The 22,891-nt window shown below is 39.7% G+C and overlaps 2 protein-coding genes and 1 long non-coding RNA gene across 4 annotated transcripts; 2 read left to right on the top strand and 1 right to left on the bottom strand.

The window, feature by feature from the left end:
• Positions 1-5,793: 5,793 nt before the first annotated feature.
• LOC118436327 lies at positions 5,794-6,518 on the bottom strand. The gene is made up of 3 exons (XR_004835364.1): positions 6,485-6,518; positions 6,267-6,412; positions 5,794-6,199 (listed from the first exon to the last, which is right to left on the bottom strand). It is a non-coding gene; the product is annotated as an uncharacterized LOC118436327 (long non-coding RNA).
• Positions 6,519-6,657: 139 nt separating this feature from the next.
• LOC110852571 (beta-lactamase) lies at positions 6,658-9,045 on the top strand. The gene is made up of 8 exons (XM_022100671.2): positions 6,658-7,020; positions 7,094-7,215; positions 7,282-7,395; positions 7,470-7,590; positions 7,711-7,856; positions 7,947-8,061; positions 8,140-8,578; positions 8,642-9,045. Exons 1-8 carry the CDS (start codon positions 6,748-6,750, stop codon positions 8,941-8,943), a joined length of 1,632 nt encoding a protein of 543 aa, XP_021956363.2. The 5' UTR covers positions 6,658-6,747; the 3' UTR covers positions 8,944-9,045.
• Positions 9,046-11,796: 2,751 nt separating this feature from the next.
• On the top strand, positions 11,797-21,085 carry LOC110852146 (homeobox protein vnd). 2 transcript variants are annotated; one of them, XM_035854081.1, is made up of 6 exons: positions 11,797-12,577; positions 13,148-13,407; positions 19,112-19,925; positions 20,113-20,146; positions 20,214-20,236; positions 20,339-21,085. In XM_035854081.1, exons 1-6 carry the CDS (start codon positions 11,988-11,990, stop codon positions 20,733-20,735), a joined length of 2,118 nt encoding a protein of 705 aa, XP_035709974.1. In that variant the 5' UTR covers positions 11,797-11,987; the 3' UTR covers positions 20,736-21,085. The 2 variants fall into 2 exon arrangements, with proteins under 2 accessions (XP_035709974.1, XP_035709973.1); XM_035854080.1 differs by having other exon boundaries at positions 19,109-19,925.
• Positions 21,086-22,891: the final 1,806 nt, after the last annotated feature.

The following is a 22,891-nucleotide window of genomic DNA, read 5'->3' as shown; positions in this document are numbered from 1 at the left end:
CAAATAATAAACCAGACGGCAGGTCTAACTTGTTTGACCAACTACAGAAAATCATAAAGAAGTATGGTTTTCGAAATGTAGCAGATAAGTTGTGGAAACCAAACGTCTTTACTAGACATGCTGAACATCCTTCTAACAAAGTGAATCACATAACTTCCACTTTGGACTATGTCATCACATCGAAGTCAATACAAGACCTTCACCAAACTTGTGTTCCTTTGTATGACATGGATGTGCGTCTTAGTGACCATATAGATATTAAGTGTAGCAATAAAATTGCAACAGCTAAAGACCTTGCCATGCCATTTCTAAAAAAAATCATCATACACCCTCCAGTTATCCCTAACAACAAAGTTGGGAAGCTCAAGTGCGACAATTGTGGATATGAACCCACTGGTATACCCAGGGTTATCCGAAAAAATTTTAAACGGCACGTTGCTAAATGTAATGGCCCTAAAATAACTTTATGCACTGATTGTAACACAGAGTTCGGTAATCCTGGTAGGTTAGCACTCCACAGAGCGAGGGACTGTCCAGGGGCGCCATATGTGACAATTTGTCAAGACTGTGGTAAGGATTTCAAGTATCATAGCAACCTTGTAAAACACAGGAACCGCGTGTGCAAAGGCCAAAGTCCTGTGTGCCTGAATTGCAACAAACACTGTGGCAGTATGACTGGTTTGGCTTCACACGTCAGAGGTGGATGTTAGAGTTCTTGTTAAAAAATTATTAGTTTCTTGTACCATCCATAAATTTTTCCCAATCACTTTATGCCAATAAATAAAAAAACAACACCTACAGTGCAGACTTAATTAGCCCGAGCCAGGCTTATTACATAATTACTTATTACATAATTATATCATATCAGCATGTCATATCTTAAAGGCTTACTGCTTACAGTGTATTCTGAGCCATTCTGCAAATTTGGTCATGATTTTCCTAAGCAAAAAACACGAGTCCACTCACAGGTGTGTAATCTCAAATGTAAATCTCAATTTATTCCGGGAACCGAAACAACTGGTCAGCAGGGAGTGAAGCATAAAATAACAAGATGATGAGCCTGATAGGGTGGTCGTACACGTAGGAAATCAGAATCCTGCTCAGCTGAAATGCATAAACAGCTCGAGAGAAAAAGGGTATCAACTACATAAACGATTATTTCGATAATTTTATTGATGACGACGAGGGAACTGGCGCAGCTGCGGCTGAACCCGAGTTTTTAAACTGTCAATTTTATCCACCGAAAAAAAGTGTAAATGTTCACTCTGATTATTCATTCACAATAATTCACATTATTTAGAGGAGACCAGTTTCAGGTTCTCTCTTTTTGGGCAAAATTTGTACGTAAAAAAGTTGAATCAGGTTTACCGTGCGTTTCCTTTTTGGGAGCTCCCAATTTTACATATGCGTTTTTACATGTACATACTGACAAGGGAACCTCAACTACTGTCCCATCTCGATTTCCTTCGTAATAGCCTTAATCGACAGATAATTTAATGAAACTAAAACTTTGTCATAGAACATGCGGTGCAAAATCACGTTTTCGCGAAATATTTGGCGAAATATTTGCACCAAAACCTGCATTTTCCTAATGGTTTTAACATAGCCCCCAGCCTTTCGAATGATGAAATGAATCTTATAGAATATTGAAAAAATATTTATGTACCCGTCCGGGTACTTTCTGCCCGATCACGAATATGCAAAAAGCGATGCAGACATTTGCAAATTATTTGCAAATTGCGAAAATCGGAAAAATTTCGCAAATTTGAATTCTTCGTTCATTTAAATTGAACAAAATTAACAAATTTAGCTAATGCAAAATACTATATTCTTATTGCAAAAAATTTGCAAAAATTTGCAAAAATTGAAGTTCGCAATTTTTCATGAAAATTAGTTAAAATAACCAATGCTAGTCTATTTTTACGTATTTTTCGAAATTATTCGCGATGTTTATTTTTGCAAGTTGCAAAAAATTGCAATGTGTGGCGTGATTTTTAGTTGTTAAACAAATAAGCTTTTCCTTCATTCGTAGATGCATATGTATGTAAATGATAATTTTTTAGTTTGTATAATGAAACGATAATGAAAAATTGAAAAATTGCGTACTTCAATTTTTGCAAATTTTTGCAAATTTTTTGCAATAAAAAAATTCCATTTTACATTAGTTAAAATTTTGTTGAATTTAAAGGAACGAAGAATTCAAATTTGCGAAATTTTTCCGATTTTCGCAATTTGCAAAAAATTGGCAAATGTTTGCACCACTTTTTGCATATTCGTGATGGGGCTGAAATTACGCGGATGGGTACATAAATATTTTTTCAATATTCTATAAAGTTTATTTCATCATTCGAAACGCTGGGGCTATGTTAAAAGCATTGGGAAAATGCAGGTTTTGGTGCAGCTTTCGCCAAATATTTCGCGAAAACGTGATTTTGCACCGCATGTTCTATGACAAAGTTTTAGTTTCATTAAATTATCTGTCGATTAAGGCTATTACGAAGGAAATCGAGATGGGACAGTAGTTAAGGTTCCCTTGTGAGATTTGATTTCTTAAAGTATGCTTTCAAGTGTGATTTTAAATACCTCCTAAATTTCGCCAGCATCTCATCATTCCTTCAAATAAGACTAATGTAAATGAAATACAGTTTTTCACAATGCTGCTTCGAGTTTAGTTTGCATGGTTTGAGGTTTTATGAATGAAATGGTGCCAAAGTTGGTCAATTTTCTAATTTGGTCTCCCTAGCATGAAAATATGAAACATTGTTTGGTTGGTGGCAAGCATTTAGTTGGCTTGAATGTCAAAGGAGTTAGTGCGTAAGAAGGAAACGAGGCGACGAGCAACAAAGAGGAAGGTGAAGATTGACAATGGCTTTGAATGTCCGTGGCTAATTTTGTCGGTTTTTCTATTGTGCCCTCCTCTCGTTGTCTCCATGCTGTCTGCCACCGTCATCGTAGTGATACAAATAGTAGTTGAGACTGTGGAGAGGAATCGACGAAAGATCCACACCATTTTCGAATACGCAGATACAAATACTTTAGACGGTAGATGAATTGAATTCAAACTGTCAACCATGTTTCGCCGCTATTGTGCTGCTAATCTACGTGAAATTATTCAGGCTGTTAAATTTGGAACTTATTTTATTCTTATTTATATTAATTTTAATATGTTTTATTTATGACACTGGTTGTTGCTAATATCTATCGTAGTGGGATGGGATATAGCCAAATCTAGCATGACATGCAGCATTTCTGTGAATACGAAAGTGAGGTGTGATTTTAGACTATAAAATGTATAAGCTCTCTTCAGTTCAAGTTCTTCAAGATTTATGAACAGCGTGCAGCTTCAATGAGATGCGGTTCAACGACAACTTTAATAAATTTTGGGACACTTAATTTTATTGCTTTCTTAAATACGCATTGCACTGAGAGTGAGATTTTGAGATTCAACACGGAAAATGTGGGTTCATTCATAAATGTAGTGTAGCGATGTGAAATGGTGAATTTTATGGCACTTTTACAACGAAATAAATGAGGTGAAATGTGTGGCAGCTTCCGAATCAGAGCAACCACCCACAAACAAAATTGTGAAATCCGTTTTGTCAAAATATGAGTTGTAACACAATTTCACAACTCGGTGCACATCATCAACGCCGTAACACCAACGCTGCCCAAATCTTACAAATGACCGTATTACACTAATCCAATAGTGCTACTTAGGAACGACGCCGAGGTCTTCTACAATTCTCACTTTATTAATATTGCCTTCCTTTCGCAGGGACGTGGTGTGGATCCTAATATTTTTCATTGTTACGTCCTGTCTGAGAATTCTTGCTTGTAAAATCTATCCCAATATATAAGTAGTTTGGTCCCTGTAACCAGACAAAATGGTAGATCTTCACTAGGTATTAATTGAGCTTAACAATATTGAACAATATTTACTACGTGGCTGATTCAAAGCCTTCAAAACATGTAATGCATTAGATAACATTTACAAAAATAAAGAAATAAGATAAATGATTTTAACATACATTTCTCTAAAAGTTGCATGTTGTACTGTGCTGTCATGTAATTATGTAAATCACGAAATACGAAGATTCATCAAACGTTTACCGTTGTGCAGCAGCCATTGTGAATACCATACGAAAATAAGCGTTATAAAAATGATGGTAAAAAATGCCACCCAGTTGTTCTGTCATCCTTCTTTACTATTTATTACACAATATAATAATGTTCAAAATCATTTATGGTAATGCACCCATCGGTCGTTCCCTTGGTTGGTGGTTGATTAGCTCGTCTTGTCACCCAGAGGTTCAAATTAGAATAAAAGCGTCGAAATACGCCCACAATCTGTCCAACTTTTACCGACTCGCTGAATGCAATGCAACAATCCAATTTCGAAGCCACCAACATCGAACGAAGCCTAATTGCTCACATGCACCCTGCTAACTACGAACACACTGTATCTAGTTTAGCAGTAATGAAATCAAGTCAGTCAGTTAGGGTATATCGACACACACGATGTACAGATCGGGGGACGTTTAATATTTCACTCGATTTGCATTCGATCTCCCGTTTGACATCTATATCACAATCTGTAAGAGTGAATAACGCACATGTGTATTTCACACCAACAAATGAAATGGATCTGCTCAATTAGTATTCATCGCGTTAATAATTCATCGGACAAAGCCTAAACTATAGAAATACTAAAATTACACATATAATGTGACAGGAATGGAAAAGCAATAAAAGTCGGCCCCATTTTGGACGTTGCATATGCAGAGTAAAAATTCCATTTGTTTCCTTTGTATCGTCTGACAGGAGGGAACAAGAGGAGAATTGTTGCGTCCAAAAATGCATTGCTTTGAAATTGCCGTGTAAGAAGAGAGAATTGAAATATGAAATGTAAAATGTGAATCGGTGATATGGCAGCCCGTCCGTAACAGCAGTTTTTGGCGGTGTCGACTCATTTTCCACTTAATTAATCACTCCCCAAGCAAATAAACTGAACTCTTGTGTTGGCAGTTTCAATTCAGGGAATTAAAAATGTTGAAAAAGCTGCTGTGTCACTCAATGGTGCGACTACTTGGCTATGCTCCTCTCTTCTAGGACGCTAAATGGAGAACTACATGACAATTAAATAGCATTCTAAAAAAGTACGAGGGTTGTCCTCCTCTCTTCCATCCGCACGTTGACTTAAAATAAAATAAATGATGTGCACTCCTATCATCCTCCTTTCTTTAGCGAATGAATAAATCTCCTCGCATTATTACAACATTTTGTGCTAGGTGGTAAAAGGAGTTGGAAAATTTGAAAAAACTGCCTCTCCTCGAACCGTCCCTTCATCACCAGATTTCTTCAAACCCCACCAGCATCATTAATCTCAATCTTGTTTTTCACTCGGCTAATAAATGTATGCATTTGGCTCAAGATGAAGGCCTGAGATCGTGATCAGCTACTTTGCCTGTTCTAATCAAATTTTCTTAAAGATGTAAAGCTTTAAGTTGCCCCACAATTACTACTCGCTGACGGTACTCGCGTACGCATACACATAAATAACTACAGACTCGTATATCCATATCACTGCTGGCTGCATCTGGGTGTGTGCGATTGTTTGAAATGCATTTGTCACAAATCAAACGAGAACAGAGAAGAATTTGTAAATCATACGTGTGCATAAGAATGTATTTGTGTATAGAAAAATGCGTTTCTGATACAAATCCAATAAATACACGAGTACAACAAGCAAACATGTTTAATTCCACACGCAACCTTTTCAAGTAAACTGCTAAATAGTAAAGGTAGTAAATACCAATATGTATGTTGGTTTCACTTAATTTGACAACATGTCAAACAAATTTTACTTGTCAGGGGAAAATCTGGTTCCCCGAGTCCAATAAAGCGAGCAAAGTAAAAAAAAAAGTAAATAAAATGGACCAATGTGACAAAACAACCAAATAGTGTTGCCATAATCTTCAGTAGTCTACGTGGAATGGGATGTCGGTGAGGGAGAGAGTATGCTTGTCACTCTCTCTCCGGTCCCAATTTCTTGTCATGCCAATTGTCACCTCATGTCAACCCCACCCCAACCGCAGACAGGGTATCAAACACGACCGGACTACATCCTAATAATGGGATCAATTACAGATGAACAGTCTCTTGGGTGAAGCAGCAGAGAGCAAGGCCAGCTTAGGCTAAACTAATAACACGGGACAATAAAATGTCAATGTTCAATTTGCTTGCCCCCATTGCGAGATAACTCATACCATGCAAACGTATGTACATACAGTACTATCCGTCCTTTGGGACGCTCTTTTATCCAGGAAATAAAATGGCTGTTGGAATTTAATAGTCGAACCCGCGACACTGTTGCGCCATTACCCACCACGAATGTTTCCAGTCTGGATAAATCCTGTAAAATGCAGGTATTTAAACGTGAAAAATTACAAGTTCGGAAAGTTGTTAGAATAAAAAGAACTCTTACATATATTGAGCGGTCTAATTTTCCCAAGTCTGATGTTGCATGTTTAAATATAAACTAAAGCATGATTGTTTTACGTTTGTATTCCTTTATCAGACATGATAAAAATTTGATGCATCTTGACAAATTAAATCCGAGCGATAAATTTGTTACAAAGCAGTCAGAGTCATCTTCTCTCCTTGCATGCATTGGTGTACATATGTTCATCAATAATATATTTTGTATTATATTGCCACTGAATTTTACTAGTCGTGAAAAAAGTCATCATGAGAAACCTTGACATTCGTTTTGTGCTGTTCATCGTGGGGGTGGGGACACATTTGTCCGTAGTGCAGGGCAATATGATAAGCGTCGACTGGGATCAGGTTGACCGTTTGTTGGAAGAGTTCAGGCGAGTGAATGAAGTTCCAGGTGTGGCCTTGGCTGTTGTCGACAGTTCTGGAGATCAAACTGGGGCAAAAGGATACGGAGTTTCGGATCGTGAAGAAAATAGGCCGATGGATAATTCCACTCGATTTCTAATAGCATCCATATCCAAAGTATACAATTTCTCGCAACCACTTTGTCTACATAACCTGTGGGCATGATCTAATTTGCCCTTTATGCTTTCAGAGCTTTACAGCCGTGATCTCTTGTCGTGTGCTGAGTCTCCATTTTCCAGAACTGGGTGAAAGTGTTCTCGACACCCCCATCGCACGATTGGTTCCTGGCTTCAATCTCACACTAATCGATAGGTGAACAAATTGCACTTTACACTCTGAGACTTGTGTATAAATTTATGTATTGAATTATGAACCAAGATACCGTACCGAGCAGACGACATTTAGAGACCTGCTTTCCCACCGAACTTGTTTAAATTCTTATGGAATTGGAGTGACGGCTGGTGCATATAAATCTAGGGCAGATCGTCTCTAGTGAGTTGCTATTTAAAAAACAAACTATCGAGTTTTCAGAACTACTAATTTAGGATTGATAAAATTTTGGACAGCAGGTACAGATACATCGGGGAGAAATGTGCATTCAGATCAGGTTTCGAGTACAGCAACCCCATGGTCATTCTGGCAGGGGAAATAATTGCACATATTGTTGGAGTTCCTTTCGAAAACTTGGTTAGTCGGTAGTGATAAAGCAAATTTATTAACGGGACCATCAGTCTAATAAATTGTGCAGCGTGAGGGAGAACATTTATAGCTACATATTTAAAAGAATTTGTTGGTACACATAATCAGGCAATGGAGCTGTTGACCGAGCTTGGAATGATCGACAGTCTCATCGTTACGCCATCGGAGAACTATGAAACCTTGGAACGCATGAGTCGAGGCTATTATCGGAACCTAGATGGACAATTGGCAAAAATGAATGCTTCAGTCTACAAGTTCGAATTTTTATGCATTTTGTTACCAATTTGCATTACTTAGTAATAATATGTGTCTACATGCCGTAATCTTTGAATAATCGAGTGCAGTAGTCATTCTGGAGCTGCGTCAGGAGGAATCATCAGTACCTCTGCCGACATGGCGAGATACCTTCACTTCCATTTAAACAAAGGTCTCCTGGATGGGCAACAGATTGTCCCCACCGTAAGGTCACCAACTACGGAATTTAACTCCAAATGGCTATGCTCACCTTGTATTTAATTATTTCGTCTAATTGATCAGGAAGTTATGGAGTGGGTGTACAGGGCATCAAACTCGGTTCCCTTTCCCGGCCTTCCTTACAACGATGTGATTCAAGGAGATTTTGGCTACGGTCTCGCTCTGGACTTGGGACTATTTGGAAATTTGTTTAGAGTTGGTCATGTAGGAGACTTGTCCCCTTTCACGAGTCGAATGACCTTCTACCCTGAAGTAGGACTTGGTCTCTTCACTGCGATAAATGGTCCAGGACCGCTTCCTGCCACATCGGACCATCTTCACCTTCATAACCAGCTCACTCAACTCATCCTGGATGGAGTACAACCTTCTACATCGCGCCTCCACAAAAATAGTTGTTCCGAGCACAAATCAATCGTCCCAAAATCAGTGCGGGACCATGAGGGTCACCACCAGCGTATTCAGTCCGAAGCACTAGTTGGAGTTTATGGACATCCCTACGAAGGTAAAATCTACATAATTGAGTAGTAGATAGCGTTCATCGCATCTTATTTTGCACACATTAAAGGAGACGTGCATGTATCCATTGGTCCTGGCGGTGGGTTGGAGTTGCAGTATGGGATTTGGGGCTACGGATCACTTTTGGAAACTGATGAGACGAACGTTTATGAAATCGAATGGCGAGGAGATATTGTAGCCATTTTCCTGGCGTATTCTGGCGGTCCTCCACTGCCCTCGATTCTCTGGGATTTTAACACCCCGGACACACTAACTTACGAGGATCCTGATGGACGGATAGAATACCGCAGGAATGCCACGATAGAAACATACCCAGAAATCCCGTGGTCTCCTGATAGCTGTTTGCACTGATTACGTTTAAGAATTTCTACGAATGCCAGCAAAATACAAGCCGTTCTAGAATAGGGGTTTATTCTAAAACTAAATTATGCAAATAAACTAAATTATAAATTATTTTCAACTGCTAAACATTTTTAGAAATATTAAGGCCCCTCTACACCTACTATAGTAGGTGATACTTATTTACATTGAAGTGTCAATAATAAGTACTGGGGCAGTTGGTCTTTTATTTGCATGGGAAAATGAGGTCTCCTAAACTCACTCACAAATCAAACCGCACATCACAGTCCCAAATCACTCATTTTGCCCTATTTTTCTGGTTTATTTGCTTAACTTTATACATATTTTCTTCTTTTTCACTTTGGGACTTTTGAAATTGAATGACTTTTCTCCCTTAATTCAATTGAATGGTCTGCTGTCGTGCAGTGTGCCGTGTGAAGCGTGGGCTATATCTGCGTGTATGCATAGAGTTGCTCATTTTTCATGAAATTAATTGCGCTGTGTAAACAGAACTGACTGGTGAAACAGCACACGCACCTTCATTCTCGCGGAGGAGGAGGGTGTTTAATGGCCTTTGCACAAGGTCGGGTCACGTGTCCACCCGAGCAATTATGCAATTTCAATGAAACTCTGCCAATATTAGTTACTTCTCAGGAGGAGACGGTCCTTCGAAAGTGGGAGTAATGAGAGGGAAGCTTTTCACTCCTCAAATTAAAACCCATGAATCAGCGGTATGTCAACGGAAGTGTAAAATACTTTGAAATTTTCCCAAAATACGCACAAATTCACTCACTCAGTCATACACACGTCGGAAAACTTGATCCCTTTGCTCATAAATCACCATCGTCGTACATACATATGCGCATATTATTGGAGGCATATAATTTGTCATAATTTGTCAGCATTCTCACCTCATCCGCCTACTTCCTCCATCCAACTCCGCAAGATTCGGCCCAACAATGGCATGGCAGCGAAGAAGAGGGACACGATGCGATCATGCAGCTAAATGAAAACTACCAACAATGGACCCCGACTGGGGAAGTTTGGGTGTGACAAAAAGAGATCTTTGTTGGCCGCTTGCTATCATGTGGTCAAGGCAAAAATACGTATGAACCAGAACCACCACCAGTATTCGTACATACATAGATAAATGGTTGCACCATGCATTTATGTATTTTGAATGTTCAGTCAGTCGCTCACTCACGATGATCTCTGATCACATTATTCCACTCGGACACTTGCTACTATTTACGAACGTGTGAAAATAGTGTGGCTTTTATACCTCAATTTATACTTTGCCGTATGTATGTACATACTTCTGAATGCGTGTGTTCCTCTTAAATCCGAGTCCATTCAAATTTTATTGTGTTTACCAAATTCGCTTCCTTCTTAACTTGCTTAATTTAATCCAGCAATGAGGACTCCGACCAACCGACAAAAGTTGGATTATCTTGCGTATTTAGCTCCGGGTGCTCTGCAAAGCACGGCGTAAGTAGATGTGGAGGGGATTTGTTTGCCTTTGTGTGTTTGCAACACATTCATGACTGATGATGCGGGGTGCTCAAGGTGTCTCATTTGCATACGGCAACTTATTACACGCATCTCTACCTTCGACATAGGTGTTCAAAACAAGAAAGGGCAACTCGGGACAATGTATCGCGTTATCTTCTGAGGTCGGAAGGTGTTGCTCTCCATCCTTCCCAGTTATTGATCTTGTTGAGCTTACACGACGACTGCTCTACGAATAAGCACTAGGGCACAACAATAATAAGAAAAGGGTTCAAACTTGGGACGGATGATTGATGAGTAGAGTCCTCATTACTCATTCATCTTTTGAGTGTTTGCTACAAGATGTGTCACACATACTTGAGCTCTGGCCCAATCCAGCCAGGTCAGTCACTCGATTATTGGGTAGACTGCTTGTCGCCGTCGCTTTCGTCGTCGTCTTAACCAAAGTGGTCGAAAGGGAAAAGACCTTGCTCTCGAATTATGAGGTGACAATGCTTGAATGAGAATGTGTTTTCTTCTTACTATGAATTTGGTGTCTATATTTGGCACACAAATTATATACGAGTTGAGGATGGAATGGATGAGTTTAACTGTACAAAGATTCCCAACCTGTTGAAAGAAAAGGAGTGAGAGATTAGCGTAAAATTGAAAAGTGTAAACAGCTCCGACAACTTCTTAATGATTTGAGAAACCATTCGTTCCATTCACCATTCATTATTCTCCCATGTGGTTTGTCATCTTTGCCCGATTGTTGGTTTAGTTATGCATGAAAATAGATGAGGGTAGTTCGATATATTGTTCGTCTATGGGTTGTTAGAACTCAAGGGCGTGACACCTGGATCATGAGCAAATTAGTGAGAATCATCTATGTCTGTACGAAAATATGAGATGATTAATTGATCAGATGACAAGGTAAAGGTTAATTATCGTGTGTAAGTTGTGAATTGTCTGCTAAATGTGTATGCACAGGCCATCCTAAATATGCACTAAAATAAAACGATATGAACTGTTAATAAAGAAAAATCTGAAAAGTGAATGAAAATACAATCTGCGTTGCAAAGTTACTTAAAAAAGAAATGTAAAGTCTCATCTCTTACAGAAGGCATCATGTTCCCGTAATCCTGCCTAATCCTCCAGCAGACAAAGCAAAGCTGTTTTTACACCCAGCGTTTTGCATCTTCCTCCGAGAGAGATGATCAGAGAGAGGAGGTGTTGGTCGCAGTGTGGAAGCCACTCCTTTAGGCCTTAGCAGCTGCCAATGAACACTTGTCCAACCCCAGGGCTGTCTACTAACTCAACCACCAGAAACTCGGCAAAAAACTGCTCTCATCTCGAGTTGAGGGAAATCTCACTCAGAGCTCACTCAGTCATAGGAGAAAAGGACCAAGCTCTCAAGGATCGCTTTTAGTTGCCCTCCGACCACTTGACATCACGACTCTCGTTCTCAAGTGATCCTCTCTCTCCCTCAATTACAATAATACAAGTACCAGATACACAAACTGCGACCATCTCGTCGCCCCACGACATAATTAGCTTTGTGCTACAGTATGAATGAGAATTTGGAACAAGTCAGTTTAAAAAGTGAAGTCCATTCTGGCCCCAACAGTCCACTCGTCATAGTGGTTGACCACCAAGGGGAGGAGAAAGCCATGGAGAAAAACGTCATAAAACTCGAGTTTCCAGATGGGAAAGAGACGGTAAAAGTTAGTGAAAGTAACACTTTGAATGAAAAAGTGGTGGTGACCGCGGGTGCGAGCAGTCCGCTCAAGAAAAGAATTTCGTCACCTCTCTCAAAGCAAGTGACAAACTTTCACCTGAGCAGCAACAGCAGTGGTAATAGTAGCAACTTGAGATTCTCGTCTGGGGATGTGCAGGTTCACAACGGGTTGGACTTCACGGGTGGGACGCCGACGACGGCGGGGTTTGGGCTTATCCAAAGTGCGGCTGCAGCAAGGGCTGCCTGGCTCCTCTTGACGAACGGTGCTTCCTCCGCCGTGGGAGGAATGAGTCCTCCCGGATATCCTCCCCAAGGGGCAACTCCAAATCAGACGCACTTTCTCCCACCCGGAAACGTTACTTTCCTCCATGGATCTCAACCCTTGCAGCAGTTCGGAGGGAACACGGCCTATTGGAGAATGTGAGTTTTTCCAGTTATTATTTAGTTATTATTTTTCTGTTCGCCAAAACGTGTCAATTTTTTACTCGGACATAAATACTCGTATTTTCTTAGTCTTCCTTGAGTTTTTTCTGTTCTTCATACACGCTAAGAGATAACCCTATAAAATATAGGATACAACAACTCAGTAATTAAAGCTCACATAGCCTGACACCTCATATTCTCCATTTTTTGTTCGTCTTTTAAAAGAAGCATCAGGAACCAATAATTATATCGTACTCGTTGTACATATATGTAACCCTACACCCTAATTACTCCCGAGTTCCGACAAGTCCTCAACGTTTGATTGATGCTTTCAAAACCTAAAAATAAACGGTGGGACAAGAAGAGCCCTTAATTATTATACTTTGCTCCCATGAATAAGAACGCTTTTTTCGTCTAAAAATTAAAACGGTCTGTTTAGATTGCTCACATGCATGATGCGGGTGAATATAATGCAAGGCAAGATGCCGTTGCAAGTAATAGTGCTTGAATGGATGGGTAATTAAGAAACTGGCCGTGATAATAATTATTGCTGGTATTTCCAATCAGGTTGTTGGAGATGAGGGCCATGGGGTTGGCAACGGCAGCAGCAGCAGCTGCTGCTACTACAATTTCCGGAAGTAAATCGACCGGAAGTGGGGGATTCAGTGTCCGAGACATTCTAGACCTGCACCCAAACCCAACCTCGGCCAGCGCAAATGGACCAGAGAAGAACTCCGAGTCCGGTTCTATTCATCATCACAGTAACCACGGTCGTAATAATCATGGCACTGCCCGACATCACCATCGTTCCTCTATCGATGACCACGGTAAGCTCCACACACACCCACCTTTGCTTGTAAATTAGTTGACTTTATTCGTGAAATATACGAATTTTTATGCGTCCATATAACGTTATAAATTGTCACTGAAAGAATTCTCATTTTCCCCAAAATGTGTACTAGAATTCTCATATTTTGAGAAGCATAATTATGAACTGCGTGAATGCATATCAATCATTTTCGTATTTTCACTTTATGCATATTTCTGAAGGAGATTATTAGAGGGGAGAAAGTGAGAAAGAGTGAACTTCCCGTCACCATGCTATCATTGCCACCAGTGCGAGTTGATGGTGGTGGTGGTGAAAATAGTGCTGGGGGTGATTGAGGGTGAAAGTGGGAATGAGTGAGATTTCCCCAGGTTCAAATTTCTGAGGTTTCCTTCCGCCCCTTTCTTCTTCTTGCTTGCACACAAAGGAGTCGGATTTCGGGGGAGGGTGGGCTGGTAGTTGGGGCAGATTTGCTTATTATAATGTCGTCAGGTTAGTGAAGACAGATGAGGAGCCAATTGCCGTATTACCACCTTCCGCCCGCTCCCTTCCGTGACTCGGGCCATTACCCATCCTCACATCATCCGTCCACTAACGAAATTAAGTCTTTTCATCACTTTTCACCCTTTCTCCTACTTACCACTCCTAATATTTCTCGTAGCAGCACTAACAATGCAGTGACGCCAGTGGTCTCGCTCCGATTTTGATGAAACAAGAATAATTGCGTATCTTTACATAAATAATTAAACACATTTCGGGATTTTTCATAATTTTCAGTTTAAACGCATTTGCATTTATCTCGTGAAATGTTTGTACGGATCCATTACAATGTCTCGTTTAAACTGAAAATTATGAAAAATCCCGAAACGTGTGTTTAATTATTTATGTAAAGATATGTAGTTATTCTTGTTTCATCAAAATCGGAGCTGGCGTCATCGCATTGTAAGTAGACCCACTAGACAATGCTTACCCGAACAACATGGTTTCTCTGATTTCTCAGGATTAAGTTTCGAAATTACATAGATTTTCAAACAGTAGTTAAATCTCATTTTATCATTAAACGTTTATCCATCTCGACACTATCATTGGTGTGTACTTAAATTCACACTTGTCGTCTTTTCATTTGTCATCTGGTGTCACTTGCACAAGTTACAGATGAATTTGCATACCACATGCATCTAAATATATTTAAGCAGTAGCCAGTAATGAATGATAATTTATTTAATCGTCGTGTCCCCTGCGTAATCCTGACGGTGGTTTCACTTTCGTTTCCTTCGTTCTTTGTAAGCCTATAGTCGTTTATAAATAGTCAGATGTTTGATGTGGAAATCATAATTGCTTTTGAAAGCTGTCAAAGTATTTATCTTGAGATGATTCTCTGTGGAATTCAAGTAACACACTCTAAACGATTAGACGTACTTTGTTGCTCTGAATGGATTTGGTGTGATGCAAGCGAAACACAAAGGTATTTGCATTTTTTAATGCATGTACATATCTACATTAAGTTGTGGGCATTACTATTTTAGACAATTTTAGACAATCAATTCACATGATCCTTTTTTGAATTTCTCTTTCTTGGCACCGCTCCTTTGGCTAAATTGGAGAAAAAAGTTTACAACTGGATCAACTTCAAGATTGAAGTTTAAAAATGAGAACATAAAACTCTTTTGGACATCGATTTGTATCAAACTTTTTTGGAAGAAATCCTTCAATTCACATTTGGACTCTTTTACTTGTAAAATCAAACGTATCGAATTATTATACGCACATATGTAACAAACGGACATGTAACAAAAAATTCCACGTTATATTGTATCGCTTTCATTGTATGTCGGAATTGAAAGGAGGCAATAGGCTTAAACCAATAAGCCATTACATGGGCTCATCTCCTCTCTTTTGAAAGGATCCTCACCAGAGATTATTGAATTGGGACATAAATTCCATGATAAATCGTTCGAGATTTTTTACTCGTATGCATCCCATCGTTTTCCCCTTCCACATAATAATTCTGCTTTCGTACTGCTTACGATGCTTGATCCAGGAGGAGCTGAGTTGAGTAATAATAAATTGTGGGGGGTTTCTGCTGGCATGAACACTTCATGTAACGAAGTTAATATTATGTGCAAAAAACGCTTAATATTTTGCCAAATCTGGCTTATACATACGTACATATAAATAAATTGCTTGAACGTCGGGGTTTATGCATCCCATTATTTAACAATCCACCAGCATCGTTTTTGTCTGTTGGTCGCAGAGTTGTCAACTTCCGACATGGCTTCCGATTAAAACAATCTTGGCAAAGGGGCACTTTGCTTTGTTGTTTGTTTTCCCCCTCTCGAAATGAAAATGCGATTCACTTGATCTCAGTAATATAGCAATCATCCTGACCAATGGTGCACATTTGTATACTACTCACTTCCATCAAGTTGGCTGCAAAAGCCCGACAAAGAATTTCAATGTTTCGTATCTGATGTTTGGCTAAAACACGTTTGTCGGAAGTATTAAACTCTCAAAACTGACTTCTCATCATCAAGGATTAGCAGCAGTGGAGGCATTAGCATCGCAGTGGTCGTAAGTAGTCGTAGGTAGCCCATTGTTACAACCATTCAGTGAGCAAGGAGATTACCACAGGGAAAGAATAAAAGCAAACAATTCCGATTGTCAGAACCAATTGTGAAGCTGAAGGAAATTGTTGACTTTAAAAACTTTTAAGACTTTGACGACATCCGTTTGCGGAGATCGGAAGCTGAGTTGTGGACAATTTGGACAAAAGAGAACATTCTTTGGACGGTTGTACAAGTAGTCGGACGACAACGACGACGACGATCATCATGATGATGATGATGGCCATTCCACTGACTGACTGAGAGTGAAAAGGAACAATGACAATTGAACAAACTTTGACTTTGCGCTTAGTTCTGTTCCAGTCAGTGAACTGGATACACATTTCCACATATTATTAGTTCGTGCTGCTATAAGGGAGGCATTTTGTAACATTAAGTTTGTCCTCTTAAAGTTAATGGCAAGCTTGTCGAGAAAGATGAGATGACATGGTCCTTGATTTTTATCGGTACTTAATATTTACAAACGAACCACACACAATCCTGTCCAGAAATTAAAAGTTTACTCTGCAAGTTCTGGTTGAAGTCGTCTGATAAATTGAAACTAGAATTTTTTTAGGAATGAAAATTTCCGAAAACATTTGTTTCTTCTTTTTTATGTCATCTTTATTTATGAATACGTGTACATAAATATGCGCATAAGCTGAATCTTTGTCATCAACGTCTCTGTTTGTCTCCATGTACATACATATTTTGCGAGAGGGTTTGTGAAGGGATCCTCGTTTGGTGGATTTTGTGGTGGTGAGCTAAAGTAGTCGCTCTGACACAACGTGTACATTTTCCTCTTCCACAATGAAAGATTTCCGACTTCCGGATCCCATTTCTGAAAGGACATATTCTCTCCCATTGCATTGCGGGGTTGACTTTTCAGACAGAGATTCGCTCCGCTTGCTGAAACCGCGTTTCCTCTCCAATCCAGCCAAAATATGCTCATTGTCAAGCCTGCTACATATTTGGTCTGGAGGGTTTGGTTAGTAAGGAACGATTTGCAACGTAATAAAACAAATTGAATCAAGACAAATGCCATAAAAATATATCAAGCAAATGTTCACAGGCAGTCCGCTGACTCCTGCACTATAAAAACGGTCGAGAGTCAAGAGTCGCGTACTTTGTTGTTTCACTTTGTAAAACCACTCTGCGAGATTTGCTCGATTCCTATCTTTTTTCCACTCCAGATCCAAATCAAGTACTTACTTTTGATGAGTTGAGTTGAGTGTCCGTAATTTCATGGTGAAAAAATCAAGTAGTGCATACAAAGTGACGAAATAAGAGAATCATGCAAAATCTTCCTGATTTTATAGCTTCATAAAAAATAGATTCAACATTAATTGTTTAGAGTTGGCGAAATTAAAGAGTAGCGATGTACTTGGAGAAGATGAGAAGTGGTTGTAAAAGGTTTAGGTGGAAGTCAGGTAGGACAAGGCGAGGCGACTAAGGATCGAGGGACTCCGCCTCCCGAGAAACCGGAGAAGGAAGCAGGCGTGTCGCTTTTCCTCTACAAAAACTCTGATAAGAAATGCTTACAACGAAAAGCAGTTTCTCTGGTTGTTCTCCATCCCATTGACATCACAACAAAAACATCAATGAGGAGGATTTTATGCTCTGTTGGCGCATCTTTCTACTGTGTATGATCCTGTAACTTCTCACACCTCGAGGAGAGGTTGACTGTGCTACTTCTATATAAGCCAAATGCCTCTTATAATTATTCGGATTTAAGCAGTAATCTCATCAGCATGTTGAACTTTCTCTGCATGGAAATTACTGAACAATTCAGGGTTAGTAAGTTAAGTGGTAGCATAATTTATTAGCACTGTGAGCAGTAAGTTTCTCGTCGTCGTCATCATGATTTCAACGAAACGGAAGGAAGCACACCCGACCCGACTTGATCCAAATCATTGAATAAGTGAATCACTCTCAAATGAATGGATGGGTGCATCTTCCACTACTCGGTCCGCCTCATCTTCTCATCAATGTATTTAGTAAATGTATCTACACAGCTCATCCCATTATGCACGTACGTATGTTAGAGGGGTTGGATGAACCCTCTTAAACAAAGTACTGCTAACTACAGCAAGTCCGAAATGAAATGAAACTTTTGACAATCGTGGAAACATAGTTGCACTTTTTTTTACTGACGCTACTCAGAATAAGCATGAGAGAAAGTTGTCTCCTCTTCCAATTTCACAGGCCATTTAATATTTCCTAAATTCAACATTTATGTTTGGCTGATTTATGAATGGATGAGTGTCGGACTCCCACGGATTTACAGAATTCCTTGCGTTGAAGGCAATTCAAGGTATACAAATACGACAAGTGTCCTACAACTTGTGACTTGTTGTGTCTTGGGAAGGGCAAAAGTTCAATTTTACGTTTTTTTGATGTGTAGTAACAGAAGTACGTATGCAAGAGTAAAATGACTACATCTTGTTAGGTAGGACTGGGTAACACATTGTAATGTGTTGTGTTCCTTCAAGGGTGCAAGTTTCCTTCTACAACTGCACTGTTGTTACGGCTGCACCCATTGTCCATTGCACTAAAGAAAATGTTTACTTTTCCTGAATTGTTGGGGACACAACAGACTTCCTTCCTCTTGTCTGAATCTTGAGGATGACTGCATCTGATCATTCCCAGAGATATACATGCAAGCAACGCCTCTTCTGTAATTTTAGATGAGTAGTCTTCGTGATACTGCATACTTTTTTCACAAATAAATTTCCTTGCACGATTTTACGATTTGTTTGTAGAAACAGTGAAATATGTAAATGCATGTGAGCAAACCCTTAGGACAACCTGTGCAATTCACTATGCCGAGAGTTATAAATTTCCAATTGCGTTGCCCTCAAGGAGAGATTTGTTAAATTGCGTGGATGATAATTAGCATGATCTGAACCAATTAAGAAGGGCGAAATGGATTGCCTTTCATGATTTTCAGAAATTAGTCGCCAATGGCTAGTGCCAATCAGCTCTTTTGTATCTAGAATACTCGATATTTTTTAAATCAAACGATTTGCACGCAAACATGCAAAATAATTTTACACAAAGTAACCCAAAAGTCATGTTCATTTCTTTCTTTAATTTCAGAAGGCCATCTTCTCAGGTCCAACTCGTCCCCAGGGCCGATACTCTCCCCTGACAGCACTTCCTCCTCCGACGACAAACTTCTTCATCAAAGCCCCAACAATAATAACAACAACAACATGAACGATGCCTCAGGAGGCGGCCCCACCAACACTGCTGTCGACATCAAGGGTGCACCAATCACCAAATCCTCTAGTCACGATATTGTCCAAGCAGATTCGAGTACGACTGAAATCACACGACTTGGAGTTGGTGGTCCAGGTTTAAGTCACATGCATGGAAAGCACCACCATCATCACCATCAGTCTGGTCATTACCATCACCATCATCACAATCATGCCAAGGGTCAGGGAGGACAGTTGTCGTCTCCGAGGACGGCAGAAGACTTTCCCAAATTGCACAATCATCACAATCACTACAACCAAAGTCAGCTTGACCAGTCGTCATCATGCCACAGCCCAAGTCAAAGTGATGACGAGGAACTTATTCTGGATGACGAGGATGAAGAAATGATGGAAGATTGTGGTGATGACTCTTCGGACACAAACTCCATGATGATGATGAATAATAACAATATTAAACGATTAGCTGGGGATTCAAACTCCAATTCCACGGGTTCAACGGGATCCATGTTTGTTGGGAATGGTGGGGGTATTGGAAGTGGTGGTGTTGGCGGTGGCGGCGGTGGATCTGCCCCCGTGAAGAAAAGAAAGCGAAGAATTCTCTTTACAAAGACGCAAACGTACGAGTTGGAACGACGATTTCGACAACAAAGATATTTGTCTGCGCCAGAACGGGAGCATCTCGCTTCAATTATTAGGTACGTGCTTACGTGTTACATGATCACTAATTTACGCACGATTGGTTGGAGAATGACGCAGTTGTAAGATTTGGCGAGAGTTTCTTTTTACTTCGTAACACTCTTTCAAAATTTGTACACATTAAAAAAATACTTGCAAACGCAAAAAAGATCGCCAACTTATTGAAGCTTATCTGTGTATTCGCAGGTTAACCCCAACTCAAGTTAAGATATGGTTTCAGGTATGATTGCATATTTTTGATTTACTAGTGAATGGATTGATCCTAACAATCCGTTTTCTTATTTCAGAACCATCGCTATAAGACAAAAAGGTGAATACTGTAAATATTATATCTATAAGAGATGACCTTCTTTGAAAACTAGATAATAAATGAAAGATTGTGCTGAAGGTTTATTTTGTTTTGAATTTATAGCAGAGCTCAGCGAGAAACTCGTGGAGGAGGTCAAATGAACGGAGGACATTCCATGCTGGATTCTCTGGGCCCTGGTTCTCACATGCCCCCCAGACGAGTTGCTGTCCCTGTGCTGGTGCGCGACGGAAAGCCCTGCGGAGGGGGTGGAGGTTCTGGAAATGGGGGCTCAGGCCCAGCCAGTGGTGGTGGTGGCGGTGGTGGGAATAGTGGGTCCGTAAGTAGCAAAATCTCATCCCTTCTTGACACCCTTGGACCTCATCTTCCCCATTTTGATTTTCACCACCCACCTCTCAACCTCCCGCACCACCCTGGACTCCTCCCCCCTGGTTTATTGGGACACCCCTTGGGACCTGGGGCACATTCGCACTCGCACTACTTGCCACCGAGGTGGTGGTAGGCGAAAATTAGTCAGCTCCTAACAAGCAGTGCAGTTAGATAACTTATCTTTCCGTTGCAAATCTAATCCCCATGAAACGCATGCAGAGCGGAAAGCGTCAGTATTATTAATTATTAATCATCGTTTCTTGGATGCCCAAAGGAAATGGATCCACTCATTGTAACTTAATTTGTAACATATTTTAGTAATTACATTTCTAGAGTAGATTTTTAAATTAAAGTAAACTAAACTATTGATATTTTTCGTGATTTTCTGAAACATTCCACATATCACAAGTAGTGTTTAGAAATGTAAAAAAATGCCAGTTGTGTAGTCCTTAATAAATAATTAATGTTGATAGAATAAAATAAAGATGGTTGATGCAAGTCAAGTGTTTCCCTACTTTTCTTACTTATTTGTAGGATTGTGTCAAAAGAAGTAGAAGAATTAATTGTTTCTTATTGGACAAATCAGTTTCAATTTTCATTCAACCTCATTTTAAGTTATCAAAGGTATAAATATGTACGAGAATCCTCTACTGTTGCATTAATAAATGCCACGAGAAAGAACCCACTTTGAGGGATAAGTTTAAGCAATGGAATATCGCCGCAAAAAATAATTTGTAGCAACTACTTGTTATGCAAATCATGTACAAGGCTTTAAAAAAGACTAAAGGCCATGTTGCTTACTTAGGGAGCAAACTGGTTCAATCTCAAACTAACTCGCGTTTCTCTGTGTATACATCTGTGTACCTGCAGCCATTACATGGGGAGGGATGGAATGGATCTCTCCAAAATCTTAAAAAATTATTGAATCGCTTCGAGAAACATAACTTTGCATGCCAATTGACGATACTTCTTACAGTTTGTTGGCCAAGGATCGGACGAATAATTTAATCCAACTTTTCTTGTCATTCATGTTCCACGAAAATATAATTTTCCTGTTTTTGTGTTACTCGTGTTCCACTTTATAATGGACGAAAGTCGGTAAAATTTTCAAACGAAATTTCACAAGGATTCTAAACTTGAATGTATTTTCTGTAGGCGTGCAATTTCTAAAAATTCAGCATTGTTGTCCTCCTGAGGCCGTATTAAAACTTTTATCTTGTAGTGCCCCAAGTGGCTTCCAAACTGTCTTAATGCATAAGTTGGTCCTAGGATTAGTTGTCTATCTAAAACTAGCCATCTCTTATTCTTATCATCACCATGCATTATTATGCATTTCGTTTTGTTTTTGTGTGCATGGCTGCTAAATTGGAGCGAGCATGTCATGACGCTTCGCATCTTATCGTGACTGTGACGTTTACCTCGGACAGTTGATGTGCGATGATCCAGATCAATGTAATTATCATTTCGCCTCCGTCATTAGATTATGAACGGGCTCAGTCTCTAATTAACAGTTTGCTCCAACGCCCATCAACATGGACGAGTCCTGCACATGTGGAACTTGAGCTTAAAATAAGGGATGAAGAAGCAACCCTCAAGTTAAAACTCAACGCGTCCATTCCACGGAAAGATGCTTTTTCACCTTTCGCTCCTCATTTCAGAGAACGGCCAGAAAGGTTAAGTGCTCCTCAGCCTTCCACCCATTCAGTGTTGGGCGCAGCAAGAGGCAATATGTAGGAACTACACGCAGGTTTTTAAAAATTTATTAATGACGGGAATTATCCACATAATTGCACCTCAGAGTATCAAAGTGTGTGTTAAAGTTATTTGGCTGAGTAGTTTGAAACTACCGTGAGTGAGGAGGCTTATCTCGAATAATAATCATTGTAATTTTCATATCGTAAGAATTCATTGAATTGTATTATTGGATTTGGAAGATGAAATGAGAACACAAGTCGCCTCGTTGGAACTTATAGTCACTCATCATTATCATCATCATCATCGTAATCACCATTCAACAAGACGTACTAAGAATCGGGAAATGATCATCAATATATAAGGACACGATGTTGGCAGCAAAAACTCGCAATTTTTTGTCCAGACCAGAAGAAGTCAACTCTTCTAAATGCAACATCTGAGGTGATGCGATAAATACTGTTAACCTGAAGAGTCTGGGCATGCAAGCAAAGTCACAAAAATGTGCGATGCCATTCTCACGAGAGATGGGAATTGTCGATGAGTGTGGTAGTTTTTAATAATAGTAATTACTCGAAAAACTCGATCTTCCTTTCG

The sequence above is a fragment of the Folsomia candida genome, unplaced genomic scaffold (genome assembly GCF_002217175.1).
Source record: "Folsomia candida strain VU population unplaced genomic scaffold, ASM221717v1 Fcan01_Sc007, whole genome shotgun sequence".
Classification (NCBI taxonomy): Eukaryota; Metazoa; Arthropoda; class Collembola; order Entomobryomorpha; family Isotomidae; genus Folsomia; species Folsomia candida.
The sequence above is the reverse complement of the archived record's forward strand: the minus strand, read 5'-3'. Positions and strand labels throughout refer to the sequence as shown.